Source organism: Pseudogymnoascus destructans, assembly GCF_001641265.1.
Source record: "Pseudogymnoascus destructans isolate 20631-21 unplaced genomic scaffold scaffold_13, whole genome shotgun sequence".
NCBI lineage: Eukaryota > Fungi > Ascomycota > Leotiomycetes > Thelebolales > Thelebolaceae > Pseudogymnoascus > Pseudogymnoascus destructans.
The window spans coordinates 7,633-25,951 of NW_020167532.1; the positions used below are offsets into that span (position 1 = coordinate 7,633).

Below are 18,319 nucleotides of genomic sequence, written 5' to 3' on the forward strand. Positions count from 1 at the left end.
TAGAGTGTTTGGAAATATACACGTACAACCACAATACTGTGTTCTCAAACTACTATATATTATGGTATAATTACAGAGTGTATAAGAATATACAATCAGTGTTTGTGCCCCCCTCTGAACATGTACAGAAGATAGGCTAATTCTTGGGTTGTAGGTTCCTTACTATGCCAAAGACATCACGTCGACCAAGACGCATTGCTAAGGGTGCAGTGCAAGCCCACAGCCAAGAGGATTACAACTACGGAAACTCCCAGCTACAGAATGCTCGGAATTCTGGGTCTCAATACCCATATGGATTAGGCCACCTCCTTCCACGCGACTCAAATAGTCCAGGGTTGTCCCAAAGCCAGCATTCTCCAGACTCGGTTGTTCAAGGAGCCCCGTTGACATCAATGAATTCACCTACCTTGCAGTTACTACAACACGATACACCCAATACAACTAGCCCCTCAATGTCTCAAACTGAGCGTGTCCAGGGGGGGTTAATGAATGCGGCCTCCTCTCAACTCCCTACCCAGCCAGATACTACGCTATCCTTTGAGAATGGTCATTTGGACCTGACTCAACAGCTTCGGTCGAACAACAACTGTCGAAACACTGTTGCATCTACGCTTCAACAGAGTAGTAGAAGTAGTAATTCTACTGGATCTACCAACTCATTACTAGCCTGTCGACCTACTGCAAAGCATACTAAGCAATACACCCACAGTTCCCATAATAGCACTATGGGACCGTTTCAACGGTCAGCTAGCCAGACGAAGCTCTTTGACAACAATGCGTGGAAACAAATCAGGAAGAAGTTGGATCCTGAAATACGACGACTTACCCTCTGATATGGGCGAGCAACAGACAAGGAGCTTGAGGCTATAGTAAATGACGTTGCACTATCTGTTGACTTCGATGAGAACTTTGCGCTTCGAGACAAGGCTCTCTATAAAGCAAGAGGCAATACAAATACCTGGAAGCACCGGACTATTACCTGCATGATGGTATGACCCTCCAACCCAAAATATAGTAGCTTGTCTGAACATGTACAGGAATGGGTTGGTAAAACCCTTACAAAACCATCCATGTCGTTTCTGCTGAATGAACAAGACCTATCTCGACTCTTTGAAGTGTTCGAGTCTATTTACAGCGTTGTTGATGCAGAGAGTGTCTTTTGCTGGGCAAGTCGATATATACTGTTCTACGAGAAGATTGAGTCAAGTGAACTGCGTCCTAACGGAACAGTGTCAATTGCTCCAGGCCCGTTCTGGATTAAATGTACGTTGTTTATAAGTGGTTACTGTTTTGTGCTAACTATATTAGACTGGTTTGTGTCACTAGCTGTAAAGGTAAAGCTCCACCTTGACTTCGAACAGAACCATGGTGTTCGGAATGGGGTACCCAGACAGGTGCTCCTCAACTGGTTTGATGCCTACCCAAGAAACCAGCATACTAATATCGGCCCAAAACGATTGAAGTTCAAGGATATGTATGGACGACGGAGGAAAATGCCCCTTATAGACGACCAGATTGCACAGCAATCTATTGGAACACTAAAGGATGACATTGACTGGGGTTCGGCAGACGAGGATGGAAGTAGTAACGACAGGCCTGAGCAATTTATGGATGATGAGAATGACGATGACGATGACGATGACCACTACGACGACGATACCAACGGTGCTTATAGCAGTAGACGTAGTTTACAAGACGTATTCGAGGAGGGGTTATAATAATATAGTATTTGCTTCATTAGTATAATATAACACTGTCTCCTTAATTATACCCTCGTAATAATAGAGTTGACCATATATCACGTGTATTTTGCCAATGTGTCACGTGTTTATTTTTGGGATTATTTAACTCTGACAATTGTCTCTTATACAGGTGTCTATTTATTAACGCTGTTAGTGTAACCCTGGTTTCAATACTATTCCTAGCATAGTGTCTACTACTACCTTATTGTGTAAGCGTGTTCCTTTATATATTATGATTGGCTGTTGGAATAGTGCCAAGTGGGAATAGTGGCACAATAGGCTTGGCAATAGAATATGTAGCTAGGTACAGCTTACGCAGCCAATAGATTGGCTGCGTAGCATGGTGTATATTGGTATTAGACCATTTTTTACGATAAATCCTGTCCAATGGAATTGAAAAATGGGCCAACCCCCCTAAGGTAAGTTTTGTGAGTGGGTCGGGCTAGGGCCCCCTGCGTAGGCTGGTTTGGCAATTCTGGCCAAAGTACCGATTCTCACGCGTCACGAACACTTGAGTGTGAGAGCAATCAATTCTGTAGAATAATGAGTAGAGTAGATACCTAAACCCCTATATAAAACTATACTATAAGCCTAGTACTCTGTGTGCATACCATTTGCAGCAATTACTGCTGCCATACGTGTAGGCATACTATTAAGGAGAGCATTAAGCTCAGCTTCTCCAACTTGCTCCCATGCTTCCTTAACAGCTACACGGAGCTGGTCGTAGGACATATGTTCTGGATGATTATCTTGTAGATAATTCTTCATAATATGCCACACCCATTCAATTGGGTTGAGATCTGGTGAATACGGGGGCCATTCTATAGGGCAAATACCACGGGATCTCAACTCTTCATATGTTGCAGCTGCTCTATGACCTGGAGCTCCATCTTGCATCAATGTAAGGCCTGGGTATAGGCGTAGCCAGCCGTGGATTAGAGGGACAGTATGAGCCATATAGGACTCAGCTCCTATTTTCCCATATTCCTTCTCCCAAAATAGTATAGGACCCTTTCCAAGACCACCTGAGAAGCAGCCCCAGAACATCCAACCTCTAGGGATTGTTAGTAAATCCTATAGTAAATAGGAGTCTCTTACCTTCTCCGTTGTACTCTATCTACAACACATGTATCATCCCACATTTCCCCTGCTTTTCGAGTAACCCATGTACGAGTATGGCGGCCTCCCGTTACCCATGTCTCGTCAGTCCAAAGTATCCTATTCCAATCATTCCGTACCCAATCCTTATGTTCAATAGCCCATGAAAGTCGCTTTTGTCGATTTGTCTCTGAGATAATAGGCTTCCGCATAGCAATCCCTTAATAATTATTAGTCTATATAGTAGTAAAGTAGAGAGGGATACTTATGTCGATTATAGCCTCTCACAGACAGAGCGCGGGTTAGGACAAGCCGTGAGCATGGAATATTAAGAATGCGTATTATATTTGTATATGGCATACGCCTATTCGTGCGAGATGAGGCTATAAACTCAATAACCTCTTGAACTTGCTCATCGGATAGGATAAGTGGCCTACCCGAACGCTTCTTCGGAGTTGGAGGGCCCTGGCAAGCATACCAAGCCTGCCGTTCCGTGCAGCCAATATAGGCTGCAATTTTTTGGAACTCCCAATCTAGGGAGCGTAGTAGTGCGCAACGAAGCCGCTCATCGCGAGTAAGATGAGGCATTGTAGTTATTGAAAGAGTATGAATTTCCTACATATAAAATACAATAGTAGGAATTTTGACGCGTTAAAAAGGTACAAACAAGCCTACGCGTACCCATGCTCCAACCCATGCCCAACCCCCGGTCATCTCATGACCCACTCACAAAACTTATGAACAACACCTCCGTAGGATTTATGATAGTACAGTAGGTACTACGTACTGTACTCCTGTTTGTCGCCTAAAGTTACCCCTGAAATCGCTGTGACGTCGGACAAAGCTTCCTCCGGGACCCAAACGCTAAGCACGCCTAAAAATAATTACAGCCTCGTCCCTCAACCTCGCAACATACCACCAACGATGGCGGCCGCGATACCATACACGTACATCCAATGCCCCTGTACGAGAGACACGCATCATGACGGCGACAGGGAAGAGCGCCAGGGCGATAAGGACTCTGTCGATTCCTCTGAGGAGAGGGCAGAGGAAGACGACGACTTCGACCCGCACAATCCACGCGCCAACTACAGCTTATACCCCATCGATCACCTGCTTTACTGCGAGATTTGCGCGCAGATTCGATGCCAGCGATGTCTGGCCGATGAGATAGTGACGTGGTTCTGTCCGAACTGCTTGTTTGAGGTGCCCAGTAGTACTGTGAAGAGCGAGGGGAATAGGTATGTTTGCCATATCCAGCACTTCCATCCCACGCGTCCGTTTGAAGCCATGGCTAACCACCCGAACTCTAAAGATGCACACGATCCTGCTTCCAATGCCCAATCTGCATTGCACCTCTATCCCTGACCGGCCAAGGCGCCTCCAACACCCTCCTCGGCGGGGCCGACAGCTCGCACTGGGTCCTCTCCTGCGCCTCCTGTTCCTGGTCATCTTCCGAAATCGGCATCCAATTCGACAGACCCAACGGCATCTACAACCAACTCTCCCGCATCCGCAACGGCGGGCAAGTCATCACGCCCCCAAAAGAACGCGCTCTCGGGAAAGACACCGATCGCCGCCCCGGCGAGCGCCGCTCCACACTCTCCAAGGTCTCCGAACACGACACGCCCGAGTCCGACGCTGGTGAGGAAGAAGACACAGATCCCACACCGGAAGCCCGCTTCGCCAGCCTCCGTGCCTTTTACCAGAGCCAGATGTCGTCTCACGGCTCCACAGAGCGCTCCGCCTTCACAAACGATTACAGCTACGCCTCCCCCAACGCGCTCTCCCGAATCATGAACCTCTACACCTCCTACCCCTCTCCCACGACACAAAAACGCATGACTCAGGTCCGCGAGGCCCTGAACACCTCAGAGGGCCTCCATCCCATCCCCGACCCCGCCTCCGAAGCAGCCACCATCCTCCGACTCCGCAAAGAAGGCTGGGCAGGGACACCCTCCACCGAACAGCGCGCCGCCCAGCCTTTTCCCACATGCGACATCCACTCCACCTCTGAACTACGCCCCTCGCCCTACCTTCTGCGCACGAAGCGCACAAAGCGGTGTCGCACGTGTAAACACATCGTCGTGCGCCCTGAAGCGAAAGTACAGACCTCGCGCTTCAGGATGAAGATGCTGGCTGCATCATACATCCCTACCTTTTCCATCCGGCCCCTCCCTACTCCATCGGCACCCGCTGCTGCGGCAGGCGCGACGCAACTTTTGCAGCCGGGCACGACGCACCAGTTCGTGCTGACGGTGCGGAATCCCCTCTATGAGCGCGTGCGCGTCACTCTCGCTGCGGCGGCTAAGACGCCGGGACGTGTGGCGCATGGAGTTACGCTTCTGTGTCCACAGTTTGAGGTCGGTGCGAGTAGGGAAGCGTACGCGGATATGTTAGACGAGGCTCTCAGTGGGGGCGAAGCGAACGCGGGAACCGGCGAAGGAGAGGCGGGGAAGGTGTATGAGAGGGCTCGGAATGCGGTCGGGGTTGTTGTTGAGGTTGTGCCGGGGGTGGAGGAGGGGTTTCGGGATGCGAGGAGTGAGGTGAGTGGGGAGGAGGGGGAGGAGGGGGAGGAGGAGGAGGAGGAGGGGGAGGAGGAGGAGGAGGCGCTGGAGATTCCGGTGAGGGTTAGGGTGGAGTGGGAGGCGGAGGGGGGGGAGGAGAAGGATGGGGGGGTGGGGGCGAAGGTGAAGAGGGAGTTGGGGTTTTGGGTTGTTCTTGGGGTGGGGAAGGTGAGGAGGGAGTCGGGGGGGGGGGCGGGGTGGTGATGTTAGAGTAAAGATACCCGTTCGATTGTCGTAAATGTCATATAAAGTAGAAGACAGACCATACTATTTTATTGGTGTAAATAGAAACAATGTTTCTACCGATAAACCCTGAATATGACACTTATTATCAGACCCCTGAAGCTCTAAGACCTACCAAGATACACCCTCTAATTAAGCGCCCATACCATTAAGCACACATTTACCAAGTCACATAGCAGATAGGCATATAATATTAGCAAAGGAGTTCATTCGCACACTATCTACTTTTCCGAGTCATAGCTCAGTAGGTAAATGTACAATGTAAACTCCGCCAATGTATAAAACATGACAACTCCAGTACTCCATTACCCAAAATGCCCCCCCTTCATATCCTTGCGGTACGAGAGAAGAGCGCGTCACTGACGGCTACCGAATTGAAGGAATTATATCTACGCTCGCCTCGCCTATTCACACTGGCCACCGCCTCGTCGACACTTTTTAGCTGCGGAAGAACCAGTACCTGTGTTTTGTTAGTCAATGGTCAATGGGAATAGAGGTATGGGAAACTTACTCGGCGGCATATTCAACTTCGAACGTAGCAGACATGCCCTCGCATGTTGCTGGTGGGTTACCACCAGCAGTGTTGAGACGGTAAACGCTCTCGAGGTTGCCAGTTGCGCCATCCACAGCCGTAAGCTTGAGCCACGCAACCGCACCATTTCCCTTATAGGCTTGTCCCTTAATCGCGGTTGCCGGGGCAGCCGCACTTGCATTCTTGCTACATGGCAGCGTTCCGATCTGCTGGTTCGTAGTGTTGAGGTTGAAGAATGGGACACCAGCCTCAGTGAAGAAGTGCTGGCCCGAGACCCCGAGGTTGGCGGGGTTCGGGGCGGCGGGGTTGGGGCCCAGGTTGAATTGCAGGGCGAAGCCGGAGAGGGTGTTGAGGACCATGGGCAAGGTCGCGGCGACGCACGAGGCGTTGTAGAGGGTTGCTACTGCGCCGATCGCCTTGGGGATGGCGGTGGCGTTGGTGGTGTCGCAGGTGTAGTTCTGGATGCCGCGGCCGATGGCGACGTGCTTTAGGGTTGTGCCGGCGTCAGGTGCGGGTAATGGTTCTGTTGCTGCGGGAGGGGTTAGAGTTGGTTCGCGTGCGGTTGGCAGGTGGGGTGGGGTGACTTACAAGCTGGCATCACGGCTTTGCTTAGATCGCAGACTGGTGCGGCGGCCCAATGCCTCCCCTCTCCGACCTTCTGGGCAAGCTGGTTGAAGTATGTGGCGATGAACTTGGAGTCCCCCGGCTGGGCGGGGAGCCAGCCGTCGTATTTCGGGGCTGCAAGTGCAAACGGCGCCAGCGCTGCTGCGAACCATAGCGAGTAACGCATGGTTGATATGTGCGAGATGTTGGTTGTTGAGGTAGATATAAACACGGCGTAGGTACAGTTTCGACCTTCAATGAGATAACCCAAGTAGATAGAATAGATATAAACGTAAGAGAGACTCAAGGAAAAGACCCAACAGAGGAAAGAAACTGAAAATAGAGGAGGATGGTAGTTCAGAGGCTGATGATCGTAGACAGGCCTACTTTGGGCCGGATGCCAGCTCTGTCTTATACGCAATGACTGGCATGGCGCCTTTTGACGACGCTCCACACCCCCAACAGCTCACAGAAAGGTGCTGAAAATAGGGCGATTGGCCATTTTGCTGCCGTGCGACTGGGGTCCATTCTTAATGAGGGTCTATTTGGTCAAGCGTACGCCTAGTGTCACAGAACGGTCAAGGGCCGATCACTGCAGGAGAGAAAAGCCGCTGCTGACAACTATCATTGGCCATTCGTCGATGTTGTGGTTATCGGGGTGGAATGTGTACCCCTGAAGGTTGAAAGCTCATGACCCCTGCTTGATCGGCCATCAGTGGTCGGAATGATCTGTAGTGGGGTGTTTAGCTGGGGTTGGTTGGGATTGGTGCCTCCACAGAGTGACATCGGGATCTACCCCCGGATTGGCTTTCTTGATAGACGCTTGGGGCGCCGTATGGGCAGCCAGACTCCCTCCAATGAGGAAACAGGGCAAGGCGGGAAACGCTTCGCGTCGTCTGACGATTGTGTTAGCGCCGACTCCGCTGGGTGAAACAAACACCGTGCTTCTCCCCAAAACTTGGTCCGGATAAGACTCCCCAGTGCTTCTGATCGAGTAATCGACGAGGTGAGTATACAAAGTAAGCACTAGGAAATACGACGAGTTTGGGCCCTTTCTCCTTCTCCTGGATATGCTTGCCAGCCGGCCCGGAAGCCCTGCCAAGAGAGTACAATCTCATCCCTGGATAGATGCAGATTTATCCTTCGAGATGCAATATTCAATCTGTAAAGCGACACGCCGGACGGATAGTAGGACGAGTAATCGGCCTGTGGGTTCAATGATTGGACGGCATATAGGGCGCTTTTAGCAATACCGCTAAGACCTATTGTTAGAAACATCTTGGCTGTCGCTTGTGGCAGCCGGCGCGTACTGTATCCAATTAATCGACCCGCTGTACTTAGTATGACCCCGGCAGACACCAATACAAGTACGGCGCCAAAAGTTTCCGTACGGGTCTGTTGTCATTTACGCAATTCGTGCACAGACCCGTACGGAAACTTTTGGCGCCGTAGTGGAGCACAGCAGTAGCCCCAAGATAGATTGCAGAATCAATAGACTGGCTATTAATGCATCGCAGTTATCGGCGTCAAAGTCGATGGGCGACAATGTTTGGTCCATCCCAACGGCCAATGGCCATGGAGTATGGGCCTTCAGCTGTCCTTCAGCTGTCTGCCTTAAGCTCTGTGGCAAATATATATAAATATATATGTATAGCACAGCGCCGCCGTCTTGGCCAGGCTTTGCGTCTTTGCACAGAATTGCTCCCGCGATACACAACTGACTTGGAGAATGCTTGACTTCTCCCAAGGCCGACTTTACCCACAACAGCCCGCCGCATCTACCCTTCCAAGCTTCAAGCAGTAGCACAAGTCGCCTGGAAAGGGCAACCCGGTACCCCTCACTGCGATATCTCCTGTCCGTCGGTGGTGTTGTCCTTGTCCTCCTGGAAACCTGCACTCTGGATCACTCGAGTCCGGTCAGCAATGCGCGATATTGACTGCAGTTGTTAGTGAGCTCGCGTTTCAAGAGGGGAAGATGCGCAAACTCATCTATGTATGTCTGGCGACTCTGAAACGCGACCATCCTGGAGCTCGCAGGGCTGCGCACAAACATCATGTTGACGATACAAGCTGCATCTGTGCCTTGAAACATGACGATCCTGGGAGTTCGTCTGAACTTGACATAAATCTGATGATGCTTCTGAAACGTAGATCCCAAGTGAATCCTCCTTATTGCTGTCCGAGCTCAATGTAATGTTGGTGATACTTGCAAAACCTTGTTGGGTGCTCAACGTTGTTGTGGAGCCTTTCACAAACTCCATATCTCAGGTAATACTCCCTGGTTTGACGTTGATATATTTGAGTTTCAACATTCTGATGAGAAACACAAAGTAAAACGCGCCTGTAAATGTCAATTCGTAAGCTTTGTGATCTGAAGTTGGAATCGCCCAGGGAAGACCCGGACACCAATCGTCGGGCAACAGAGCCTAATGAGCTTCACCGTGGACAGATTTTATTTTCCTTCTTTCTTCGGCCATTTTTTGATGGTGAGGCGATGAGAACATCTAATGCCAAACTTCAGAATTGAGATCTGCCTTGTTAATGTTGCTGCCTCTCTTTAAACAGCTGCCTATGGCGCCGCTATCGCCAGCACGTGGGTCCGCCCAGGCACAGCAGCCATGTTATCTGGAGCTAAGAGAAGAGCGTTGGAAAGGGTCATATCCATGACTGAACGAAGGTGAGTTACGCGGACAATTTTCAGGTAGAAGCTTCAACACAACAACAACCGTGTCTTCACGACCGGTATTTATTTCATTTAATTCCACCTGTATTGGAATAGCCCATACTTCTTTTTCTATATCATTGATACCCATCATATTTCCTTGCCACACCCTTTGGACACGCCTCATCCAGCATTTCCGACATACAGCATCCTACATCCAACATCCAACATCACCGACAGCCATCATGGGCTATTCACCAGATCTCAGCAACAGCATCACGATGCACCCGCATTTGTTTCACATGCACCCGAACCGCCCAGAATCTGCAAGATCAGGCCATAGAACAGCAGTCGTCACCGATAAAGATGCCTCAACAACCGCAATAGACCTTGAACATCCTGAGGGCAACGAGCCAACTGCTCGACACGTCATGAGCGCCTCAGATGTCGAAGGGCAGCATCCGCCGCAGTACAGGCGCGAAAACGATCCCTACAATCTTTCTGCGAAATTCAAGTCTGAGACCGAACTCGAAGCCATCCGTGCCAACTCATCGAGGAAGCGCGATGGCTGCGGGCCCTTGACGCTGAAAAAAGATTCAGCGAGGGCGAAGAAGCTCCAGGGCTTCTATAAGACACAGAATGAGAATATCGAGCGCCTGCTCAAACCCGTGGACCACCACGTAGAGGAGGCTAGGCAGGAGGCTGGGGACAACCACTTAAAGTTCCAGATTGCAATTTACGGGTCGCTGATTGCCAACATCGTGTTGTCCGGCCTACAGCTATACGGTGCTATTGCCTCCGGATCGCTCTCTCTGTTTACGACGATGGCAGACGCCGTTTTCGACCCGTTGTCGAACGTTGCCCTGATTGTTGCCAACCGCGCTGTATCGAGAGTTGACCCAAGGAAATTCCCGTCTGGAAAGGCGCGATTGGAAACCGTTGGAAACATCTCTTTCTGCTTCATCATGATCGCCGTGTCCGCCATCCTGATTGCTTTCTCTACTAAGGATCTCGTGGAGACCAAAGATGCAGAGACCAACGGCTTTCACTTTCCCGCTGTCATCGCCGTCGCTGTTGCCTTCATCACCAAGTTTTGCTTGTTCTTATACTGCTGGGCCTTGAAGGATAAGAACTCGCAGATCATGATTCTCTGGAAGGACCACCGCAATGACCTCCTGATTAACGGCTTCGGTATCCTCACCTCCGTCGGCGGCTCCAAGCTCAAGTGGTGGATCGATCCTATGGGCGCCATCATTCTCTCCGCCACCGTCTCCATCATCTGGTTGCGTACCGCCTTCTCTGAGTTCATGCTCCTGGTTGGGGTTACTGGACCCGTGGACATGCACCAGCTTCTTACATACACATGCCTTATTCACTCATCGGATATTATCGCCATCGATACCGTGCGCTGCTACCACAGCGGGCCAAGGCTCATCGCCGAGGTCGACGTCGTGATGGCGCCAGAGGCAACTCTGAGGGCTACGCATGATGTGGCAGAGGAGCTCCAGATCAAGATTGAGAGCCTGCCAGATATCGAGCGCGCGTATGTCCATGTGGACTACGAGACTACGCATAAGCCAGAGCACACATTTAAGAAGGATATGTGAGGAAGATGCGCGTGAAAAGCTGGGAAGAGATTACCATCGGCGGTTGATAGGGGCGCTGGATTTGTATTATATAATTGCGAAATTGGCAAGATGTTATTTTTGGGCGCCAGGGTGGTATAGCAGAGCCCTACAGACGGTAGCGACCTATAGCTAGTACAAGAAAAGCTAATACTCCATTTACTTATTCTTTCCCCGTGTCGTAGTTATGTAATCATTAAGTAGCAGATCGTTTCTCTTGTATCCGTCAGTTGATAGTAGTACCGAGCTGTGATTACAAGTAGCGGCAGAATCGTGGGCGGTGAGCCGAGAAAACAAGGAAGCCTATACTGTGGCGGAACGACGGAGCGGAGCAATTGCACGACGAATCCATCGACGTGGCTTCAAACGCCTGCCTGACATCAACACCACGAACGCAACCAGAGAGGTGCCGTGCCAATCCGCAAGCTCCGCTGACTATGGGCACATAAGCCCATCTGCGCCAGCACACTCAACAAATTCAGAGGGCTGGGAATTGGAGCTGTCACACGATGCGACTCGCAGCTTATGTCGGGGTGAGCTCCAAAGTGACCTGGGGGGATTGGGGGAATAGACAACTAATGAATTATTTAGGCTTCGACAGCTCTAGCTGTGGGGGTGGTAGTCCATGCATTCAACCAGCGGCCGAATTTCTACTCGGCGTGTGTTTATTTGTCGCAGAGCAATTTGTCTTTGATGGTGAGCCTAGGCCCAGACCCTTAAACTATCACAAAGCGCAGACTAACCACCTTACTCTAGGTCCTTACAAACTTAACGCTCTTCATCGTCGCATCCTTCATCTACTGCCTCCAGCGAATATGCTACGGCCCGTTACGTCCAATCGAAGTCGAGCAGCTATACGAGAAGGGATGGTTCGCCATCACCGAGACATGTCTGGCCATGACCATATTCCGCGATGAAGTCGGGGCCTGGTTCCTCGTTATGTTCGTGGGTTTAATGGCCGGCAAGATATGGGGATGGGTTGGGGAAGGCAGGGTGGAAATACTCGAACAGCAACCGCCTGCAAACCCACGGCTTTTCCATGTTCGTCTCTCGATCTCCCTCACCATGTCCATTCTCTATGACGCTTGGCTGCTTTCATACTCTATAAACTCGGTCATCCAGCAGGCTAGGCCGAACATGATGGTTATGTTCCTGTTTGAATTTGCGATTCTGACGGCGTCGTCGTTCTCGACAGCACTCCGGTATGGAATCTCTTTGATCGAGGCCAGGATCGTGAAGCAGCAGACGCAGGAGATGCTGGAGAGCCGGAGGGGCGAGGTTAGGAGGCAACGACAGGAGATGATAAGAGAGAGGGAGGCTGCGGCTGCTAGCGGCGAGCCACTGTCAACTGAAGCGGCGGAGGAGCCGTTGCCCTCGGAAGATGATATTGAAGAGATGGACATTGAACCACCTGGATGGGAAACGAAGGGTCATTGGGTGTTGACCCTTGACCTCATGACCGGTATGCAAGAATCCATTTCTTTTACTCTTATGTTTCCGCTTGCTGACATGCATTGTAGATTTCGTCAAGCTGGGTATCTACTCTGCCTTCTTCTTTATCCTTCTGACCTTCTACGGTCTGCCTATCCATATTATGCGCGACCTATTCCTTACCGCGCGTTCGTTTCTCAAGCGCCTTAGTGCAATCCTGAAATACAGGAACGCAACGAGAGATATGAACCAGAGATACCCCGACGCTACCGAGGAAGAAATCCAGAGAGAAGATACCTGCATTATTTGCAGAGAAGAGATGACGCCCTGGTCTGTCACGAATCCAGCACCAGGTGCTCCGGCAGCAGGCGCTCCGCGGCCACCTGTTGCTCGAAGCCCGATAATCAGCGAGCGATCCCGGCCGAAGAAGCTACCTTGCGGACACGTTCTGCACCTTGGATGCTTGAAGAGCTGGCTCGAAAGGCAGCAGGTTTGTCCGACTTGTCGCCGACCCGTCGTAGATACCAGACCCACAGGAGCCCAGGCGCCGAGGCCAGGAGGCGGAGCCCAGCCCCATCTCCCCGGCCAACTTCCCCTCCCGCAAGGCCCACCCGTTGCTGATAATAGAGCAAGGGTACACGTCGCCAGAGGGATCAATATCGGACCCCTACGATTTGCCTTTGGCCGTGACGAGATGATTGATTTTGGCCCACCGCCACCGAACCAGCAAGCCTTCCCAGGCGTTCCGCCCGGCCAAGCCCCTATCCCGCCCAACGCGCGCGTCTACGGGTTCGAGATGGGATTCCCGCCTCCACCCCAGGGGATGAGACACCCCCACGCACCTCAGGGTCTGTATGCCCCGCCTTCGGGGGCCGCAAATGTGCAATCCCAATTACAGCATCTCGAGCAGCAGATCGTCCAGGAGATCCAGAGTCTCTCCGTCGCGGAGGCGGAGCTTGTCCTCGTCCGCCAACTGCAAGCTGAGCTACTCCGCCTGCGCCAACTACGTGCACCTGACCACCAGCATCCTCAGGCGGAAGCGCAACCGTCTGTCACGGCACCGGTGTCGTTTGTGCAGCGCCATGAGCATCTAGCGAGCACGACGGCGATTCCGAGCGGGAGCCCGAATTTGCCGCCTGGTGTTACGATCCCGGAGGGTTGGTCGCTGTTGCCGTTGCAGAATATGGATACGTTGTTACAGCCGCAGGCCGGGCCTTCGGCGGCACAAGATGCAGCTCCGGCTGGGTTGGGGGGTCTAGCGGCGCAGCCGCAAGCCTCTGCGACTGAAGGAACGCCGGTTGCTGAGGTTACCCCAATGGATATGAGTACTCCATCGCTTGTGGCCGATCCTATAGTAGCTCATCCAGAAGCTGCCGCAGATTCTGCCCCGGTAGAGGTTGTGCCTAGTCCTCTCCTGACCACCCCTGGACCCTCTTCGGATCCCACTCCGACGGTGCCTTTGGCAGAGCCAGCCTCGTCTATAACCGAGGTTTCTGAAACTGCAGATAGTGCAGCGGAGACTGATGAGGCACCACTACCGGATTGGAGCGCGCCGTTTGTGTTCCCTGGGCAGCAGGCGGGTGAGGCGGCTGGGGGTGATGTAACGACTGCTGGTGCCGACCCGGGGATACTTCCCTCGTCGGTGCAGGCGGATGAAGTGCAGGAAACTGTGAGAGCGACTGGTGATGTCGCTGCGAATGGTTCAGCTGCACCTGAGGAGACGCATACATCAGAGGAAGAAGGGAAAGGGAAAGGCAAGGCTAAGGCTGCGAGCGTGGAGGAAGTCAAGGAAGATGGGGACGCTTAAGGGATGAGTGACCGATAAACGGAATGTATGACTGGAAGGAAAAGAAAAGGGAGAGCGGGGGTTGTGGGCGGCGGAGAGCGTGAGCTGGCGTTTTTTGTATCTTTTCGCGCCCCCAACTTAGATTATGGGGCTGGCGTCTGTAAGCTATACCACTTTGTGTACGAGGAATTGAAAGATTGGGTTTATTATCGTATGTGTGGTTGCTATTGGGATTGCCGCTGTGATTGTGGTGCAGGGTAATGGGCATGGAGGAGGCATGCAACAGCGCGTGAGGCCCTGTGTACCCCGACTTGGATGTCTGCACGACGTCCAAGTCGGAGTACACACTGGACAATTAAGTCTAATCACAGCTCGATCACAGCTCGAACAACGAATGGTGTCATGCACAATAAAGTAGGGGTTCAAAAAAGGCACGGAACGCTGCACAAGGGCACAAAAGGAACGGATAGGACCATTTAACGTGTTAGAAAGTCGTGGGAAGAGTGGTAGTTGGACTAAGTTAAGCTAGAAAAGATGGGTAACGGTAACCAGCAATCAACAACTGAGACGCGTTATGATAAATGCCGTCACAGCTATAAGCTAAGATTATATTTTTTGTTTTTTTGCCACAACTTTCTGGATGGCTGTTGTGTACATAGCATACATATATGAATCAGTTACCTAACTATAGGTATATAGTTCTCTTCATGCAGCATGCACCGCGTTAGGTCTTCAGCGCTCAACCGCTCCGTGTAATTTCCCCGCTTCCTCTGCTCTGGCTGCCCCAATTTACGTGGGGGATAAGGAAAACGGGACCCGCAATATTTATCCATAAGCTGTTTACACCACCAGTAAACCAAGTACAGTACCTCAAGACTAAGTTACCCGCCCAGGCGCCCAGGCGTCATCGGATCTCCCACCGCCCTCCTGACGTTCTTGTTGCCATTTGACCAGGTACGGAGCTGTGTCTTTGTGTTCTATTTACACGGCAGGCACGAATCCGAGGGTATCTAACAAAGCTGCTTTCTGTGATCTTGAACGGAAGGAGCTACCTACTTACTGGTGTTGCTATCGTCGATACAAGGTAGTCCCGTCTTGTCGCGGCCATGGCGACTGAAGATGTGTACGCCACGGTATGTTGAGCTTGCAACACCACCAGCGACTTGCACCTGCTAACTGAAGCTATAGCTGCTCTTGAACGACTTGTATCTGCCAGGTAAATTTGAAGTGCCCTCGAGACCCAATGCGACGATGCTGAGTCTGTATAGGTGCTCTTGTGTTGGCCCATTCGTTACGAGATGCGGGGACTATCAAGAAGCTGGCTGTGCTCGTCACTCTCGACAGCGTCTCTGTGGATGCCATGGTAGAGCTACAGGTATTTCCCACTCCCAGCATCATTCCTACGTATATCTAACGCGCGAATTTCAGAGAGTCTACGACCACATCATCCCCGTCGACCGCATGGTGAACCAACAGCCCCAGAACCTCTCCCTGATGGACCGCGTCGACCTGCACTCGACCTTCACCAAAATCACGCTCTGGAAACAGCTCCAGTTCCGACGCATCGTGTACATGGACGCGGACATGGTGGCGTGGCGCGCTCCGGACGAGCTCTTCGCCGTTGAGGCCGCGTTCTCCGCGGCGCCCGATATTGGGTGGCCGGATATCTTCAACACCGGGTTGATGGTGCTCACTCCCAACATGGGCGATTACTGGGCGCTGTATGCTATGGCGCAGCGCGGAATCTCATTTGATGGTGCGGATCAGGGATTGCTGAATATGCACTTCAAGAATAGCTTCAATCGGCTGAGTTTCACGTATAACGTCACGCCCAGCGCGCATTATCAGTATATCCCGGCGTATAAACACTTCCAGTCAAGTATAAGCGCGACACATTTTATTGGGAAGGAGAAGCCATGGACCCAGGGAAGAGAGGCCAGCCATGGATCGGGCCCGTTCGATGAGATAACCGGAAGGTGGTGGGCGGTATACGACCGGCATTACAGAGGCACTGTATGTTTGTTACATCCGGCTACGTGACTAGTCACTGACACATTATAGAAATCGCCGACTGTCCAGTACTACGTGAAGGGCGAGTTCGAACCCCCGAACTACAGCCATGTCAACATCAGCACCGATCAGAGTGAGATCATTTCCCCGGAGCCTGTTACGACCCTTGGCTCAGTCCCCGTTGAGGAATCCTTTCGCGAGACGACCCAGATGGAAAATGAAAAGCCGGCTGACCATGTTGAACCTATTCCAGAGCCAGCACCATTCGATCCGTCGCCGGCGCCTTATGTCCCAGGACCAGAATCATACCCACCGGAGCCTGTGACGTCCGCCCTAGAGCAATTAATATCCGGTCAGCCCCCAATCTCACTTGGAACTACCCCCGCGGAATATGGACCAGCGTACTTATCGCCTAGTTTAGCGCCGTTGCCATCTGTTACGCCTCCACAGTTTGCTCATGAACCAGTAGCTCCTCAGTTTGTTGCACCGTTCGCTGCATGGGATGCGTCAAGGTAAGTACTGCATCATCACTCTGAGTCATGTTAGCTAATTAAATAGGTCTGCACCACCTTCCGGCTCAAAACCGGAGGCTGCGAACTTTCCCGCTACTCAATACTCCATGTCTTCTGATCCTACACCGTACAAAGCCCCGGAGAGGTATCCGGATCCTCCCAAAGACATGTACTATGAAGTGCCCAAGACGCCGACATACCAGAAGCCAGCCCCGATCTTTCCATGGGAGACCAAGGACGCCCCTAGGCCCACGAGGGTATTCGCAGAAGATGAAGACCTTCAACCAACCAGTCTGGAGCCCACCGAGGACGGCGAGGCGACCGACCAAGCCACCTCCATGGCATCAACGGTAACAACCATCCCCTCCGACCCATGGTACTTATTCTCTAGCAACCCCCGCAACGCGTGGGACGACATCCCCGAAATTGAGCGCTACATCGGCGCCCTGCAGAGGAACCGCAAGGGCAACATCCAGGTGCTCCAAGGCTACGGCTCTAGCGTCGACGAGGACGGCCTACCCGGATCGGGGCGGCGCCGCGGCAGCGTGCGCGTCACCGACTTCCCCACCGAGATCGAGCGGCCCAGCCTGCCCGTGACTCCTGCGCCGATCCGGCGGCCCAAGTTCCTCGGCGGCGAAAACAACGGCGACGAGGGCGAGCTGCCCATCGCGAAGGGGGTCCCCGCACAGACTGAATGGGTATGCATGCAGCTATGGACATGTTTTGCGAGACTCTTGATCTTAATACTAGTACAGGATCCAGCGGCCCAGCTGGAGGCGCTCGCCAGAAGACAATCGGAGGTTCTAGGGAGGGAGCTCGGGGAGGGAGGGGCGGGGAAGGACATTCCGCAGCGGCCGCTGCCGTTTGGCTCGGAGGGCGTGGTGGTGTCGAGCCCAGTGGCAGATCTTCAGCGCAGGCCGTCGAATCCAGTGAGGGGGAGCTTAGAGGCGTTTGAGGAGCCGAGTTATGGGGGGCCAGGCGCAGCGTGGGAGAAGGATGGGGTGCCGGTGGCGCAGGAGACGCATTTGCCGCCTAGTGAGGTGGAGCAGGATGCTCTGGCGTCGTGAGGGGGATGGGTTGACCAGACGGATATGACCGATTTTTATCCTTCTAGGACTGTATATTAGCTTTCGTCCCCAGCCCGGCGGGGCGGGGTGACCCGGAGGGGGGTATTTTTCATTTTGCACCGCATTGTTTTGCGTGGCATTTCTTGCTTACGTTTGGGATAGGCGCGCTCTGGTTTTTGGGTGTTTAGGAAAATCTTAAGGAAGTTTTTCGTTGTGAATGGGTGAGATGGGTGGGTGGGAGAGTGGGAAGGAGGGGTAGTGGAGGGTAGTTTAATCTATCTATCTCTACGTGCTCACACTATTTGCTGGTGCTGAGTGATGTGATAGTGAGAAATATGACTATCACATCACTGGATGATGGAGGGGGGTTATGGTTATAAATGCCTTGAAGCAGACACCAGAATCCTCCCACCATCAACAAAACAAAGATCTCCAATGCCT

At 52.3% G+C, this 18,319-nt stretch overlaps 6 protein-coding genes across 6 annotated transcripts; 4 read left to right on the top strand and 2 right to left on the bottom strand.

Moving 5' to 3' along the window:
* Window positions 1-3,597: 3,597 nt before the first annotated feature.
* On the top strand, window positions 3,598-5,611 carry VC83_05176 (uncharacterized protein; the record flags this gene model as incomplete). The annotated part of the gene is made up of 2 exons (XM_024468801.1): window positions 3,598-4,081; window positions 4,156-5,611. Exons 1-2 carry the CDS (start codon window positions 3,765-3,767, stop codon window positions 5,609-5,611), a joined length of 1,773 nt encoding a protein of 590 aa, XP_024323243.1. The 5' UTR covers window positions 3,598-3,764.
* A 166-nt stretch (window positions 5,612-5,777) lies between these two features.
* On the bottom strand, window positions 5,778-7,178 carry VC83_05177 (uncharacterized protein). Its single transcript, XM_024468802.1, has 3 exons — window positions 6,771-7,178; window positions 6,162-6,711; window positions 5,778-6,110 (listed from the first exon to the last, which is right to left on the bottom strand). Exons 1-3 carry the CDS (start codon window positions 6,970-6,972, stop codon window positions 6,089-6,091), a joined length of 774 nt encoding a protein of 257 aa, XP_024323244.1. The 5' UTR covers window positions 6,973-7,178; the 3' UTR covers window positions 5,778-6,088.
* Window positions 7,179-8,623: 1,445 nt separating this feature from the next.
* On the bottom strand, window positions 8,624-8,877 carry VC83_05178 (uncharacterized protein; the record flags this gene model as incomplete). The annotated part of the gene is made up of 2 exons (XM_024468803.1): window positions 8,624-8,722; window positions 8,806-8,877. The coding sequence occupies 2 exons, from the start codon at window positions 8,875-8,877 to the stop codon at window positions 8,624-8,626; spliced, it is 171 nt and encodes a 56-aa protein (XP_024323241.1).
* A 592-nt stretch (window positions 8,878-9,469) lies between these two features.
* Window positions 9,470-11,420, top strand: VC83_05179 (uncharacterized protein). The gene has a single exon (XM_024468804.1). It carries the CDS (start codon window positions 9,693-9,695, stop codon window positions 11,052-11,054), a length of 1,362 nt encoding a protein of 453 aa, XP_024323242.1. The 5' UTR covers window positions 9,470-9,692; the 3' UTR covers window positions 11,055-11,420.
* On the top strand, window positions 11,421-15,023 carry HRD1 (E3 ubiquitin-protein ligase hrd1). The gene is made up of 4 exons (XM_024468805.1): window positions 11,421-11,605; window positions 11,664-11,768; window positions 11,829-12,534; window positions 12,593-15,023. Exons 1-4 carry the CDS (start codon window positions 11,582-11,584, stop codon window positions 14,308-14,310), a joined length of 2,553 nt encoding a protein of 850 aa, XP_024323183.1. The 5' UTR covers window positions 11,421-11,581; the 3' UTR covers window positions 14,311-15,023.
* Window positions 15,024-15,048: 25 nt separating this feature from the next.
* GLG2 (glycogenin glucosyltransferase) lies at window positions 15,049-18,103 on the top strand. Its single transcript, XM_024468806.1, has 7 exons — window positions 15,049-15,422; window positions 15,478-15,505; window positions 15,558-15,664; window positions 15,718-16,302; window positions 16,351-16,811; window positions 16,858-17,509; window positions 17,567-18,103. Exons 1-7 carry the CDS (start codon window positions 15,396-15,398, stop codon window positions 17,876-17,878), a joined length of 2,172 nt encoding a protein of 723 aa, XP_024323182.1. The 5' UTR covers window positions 15,049-15,395; the 3' UTR covers window positions 17,879-18,103.
* Window positions 18,104-18,319: the final 216 nt, after the last annotated feature.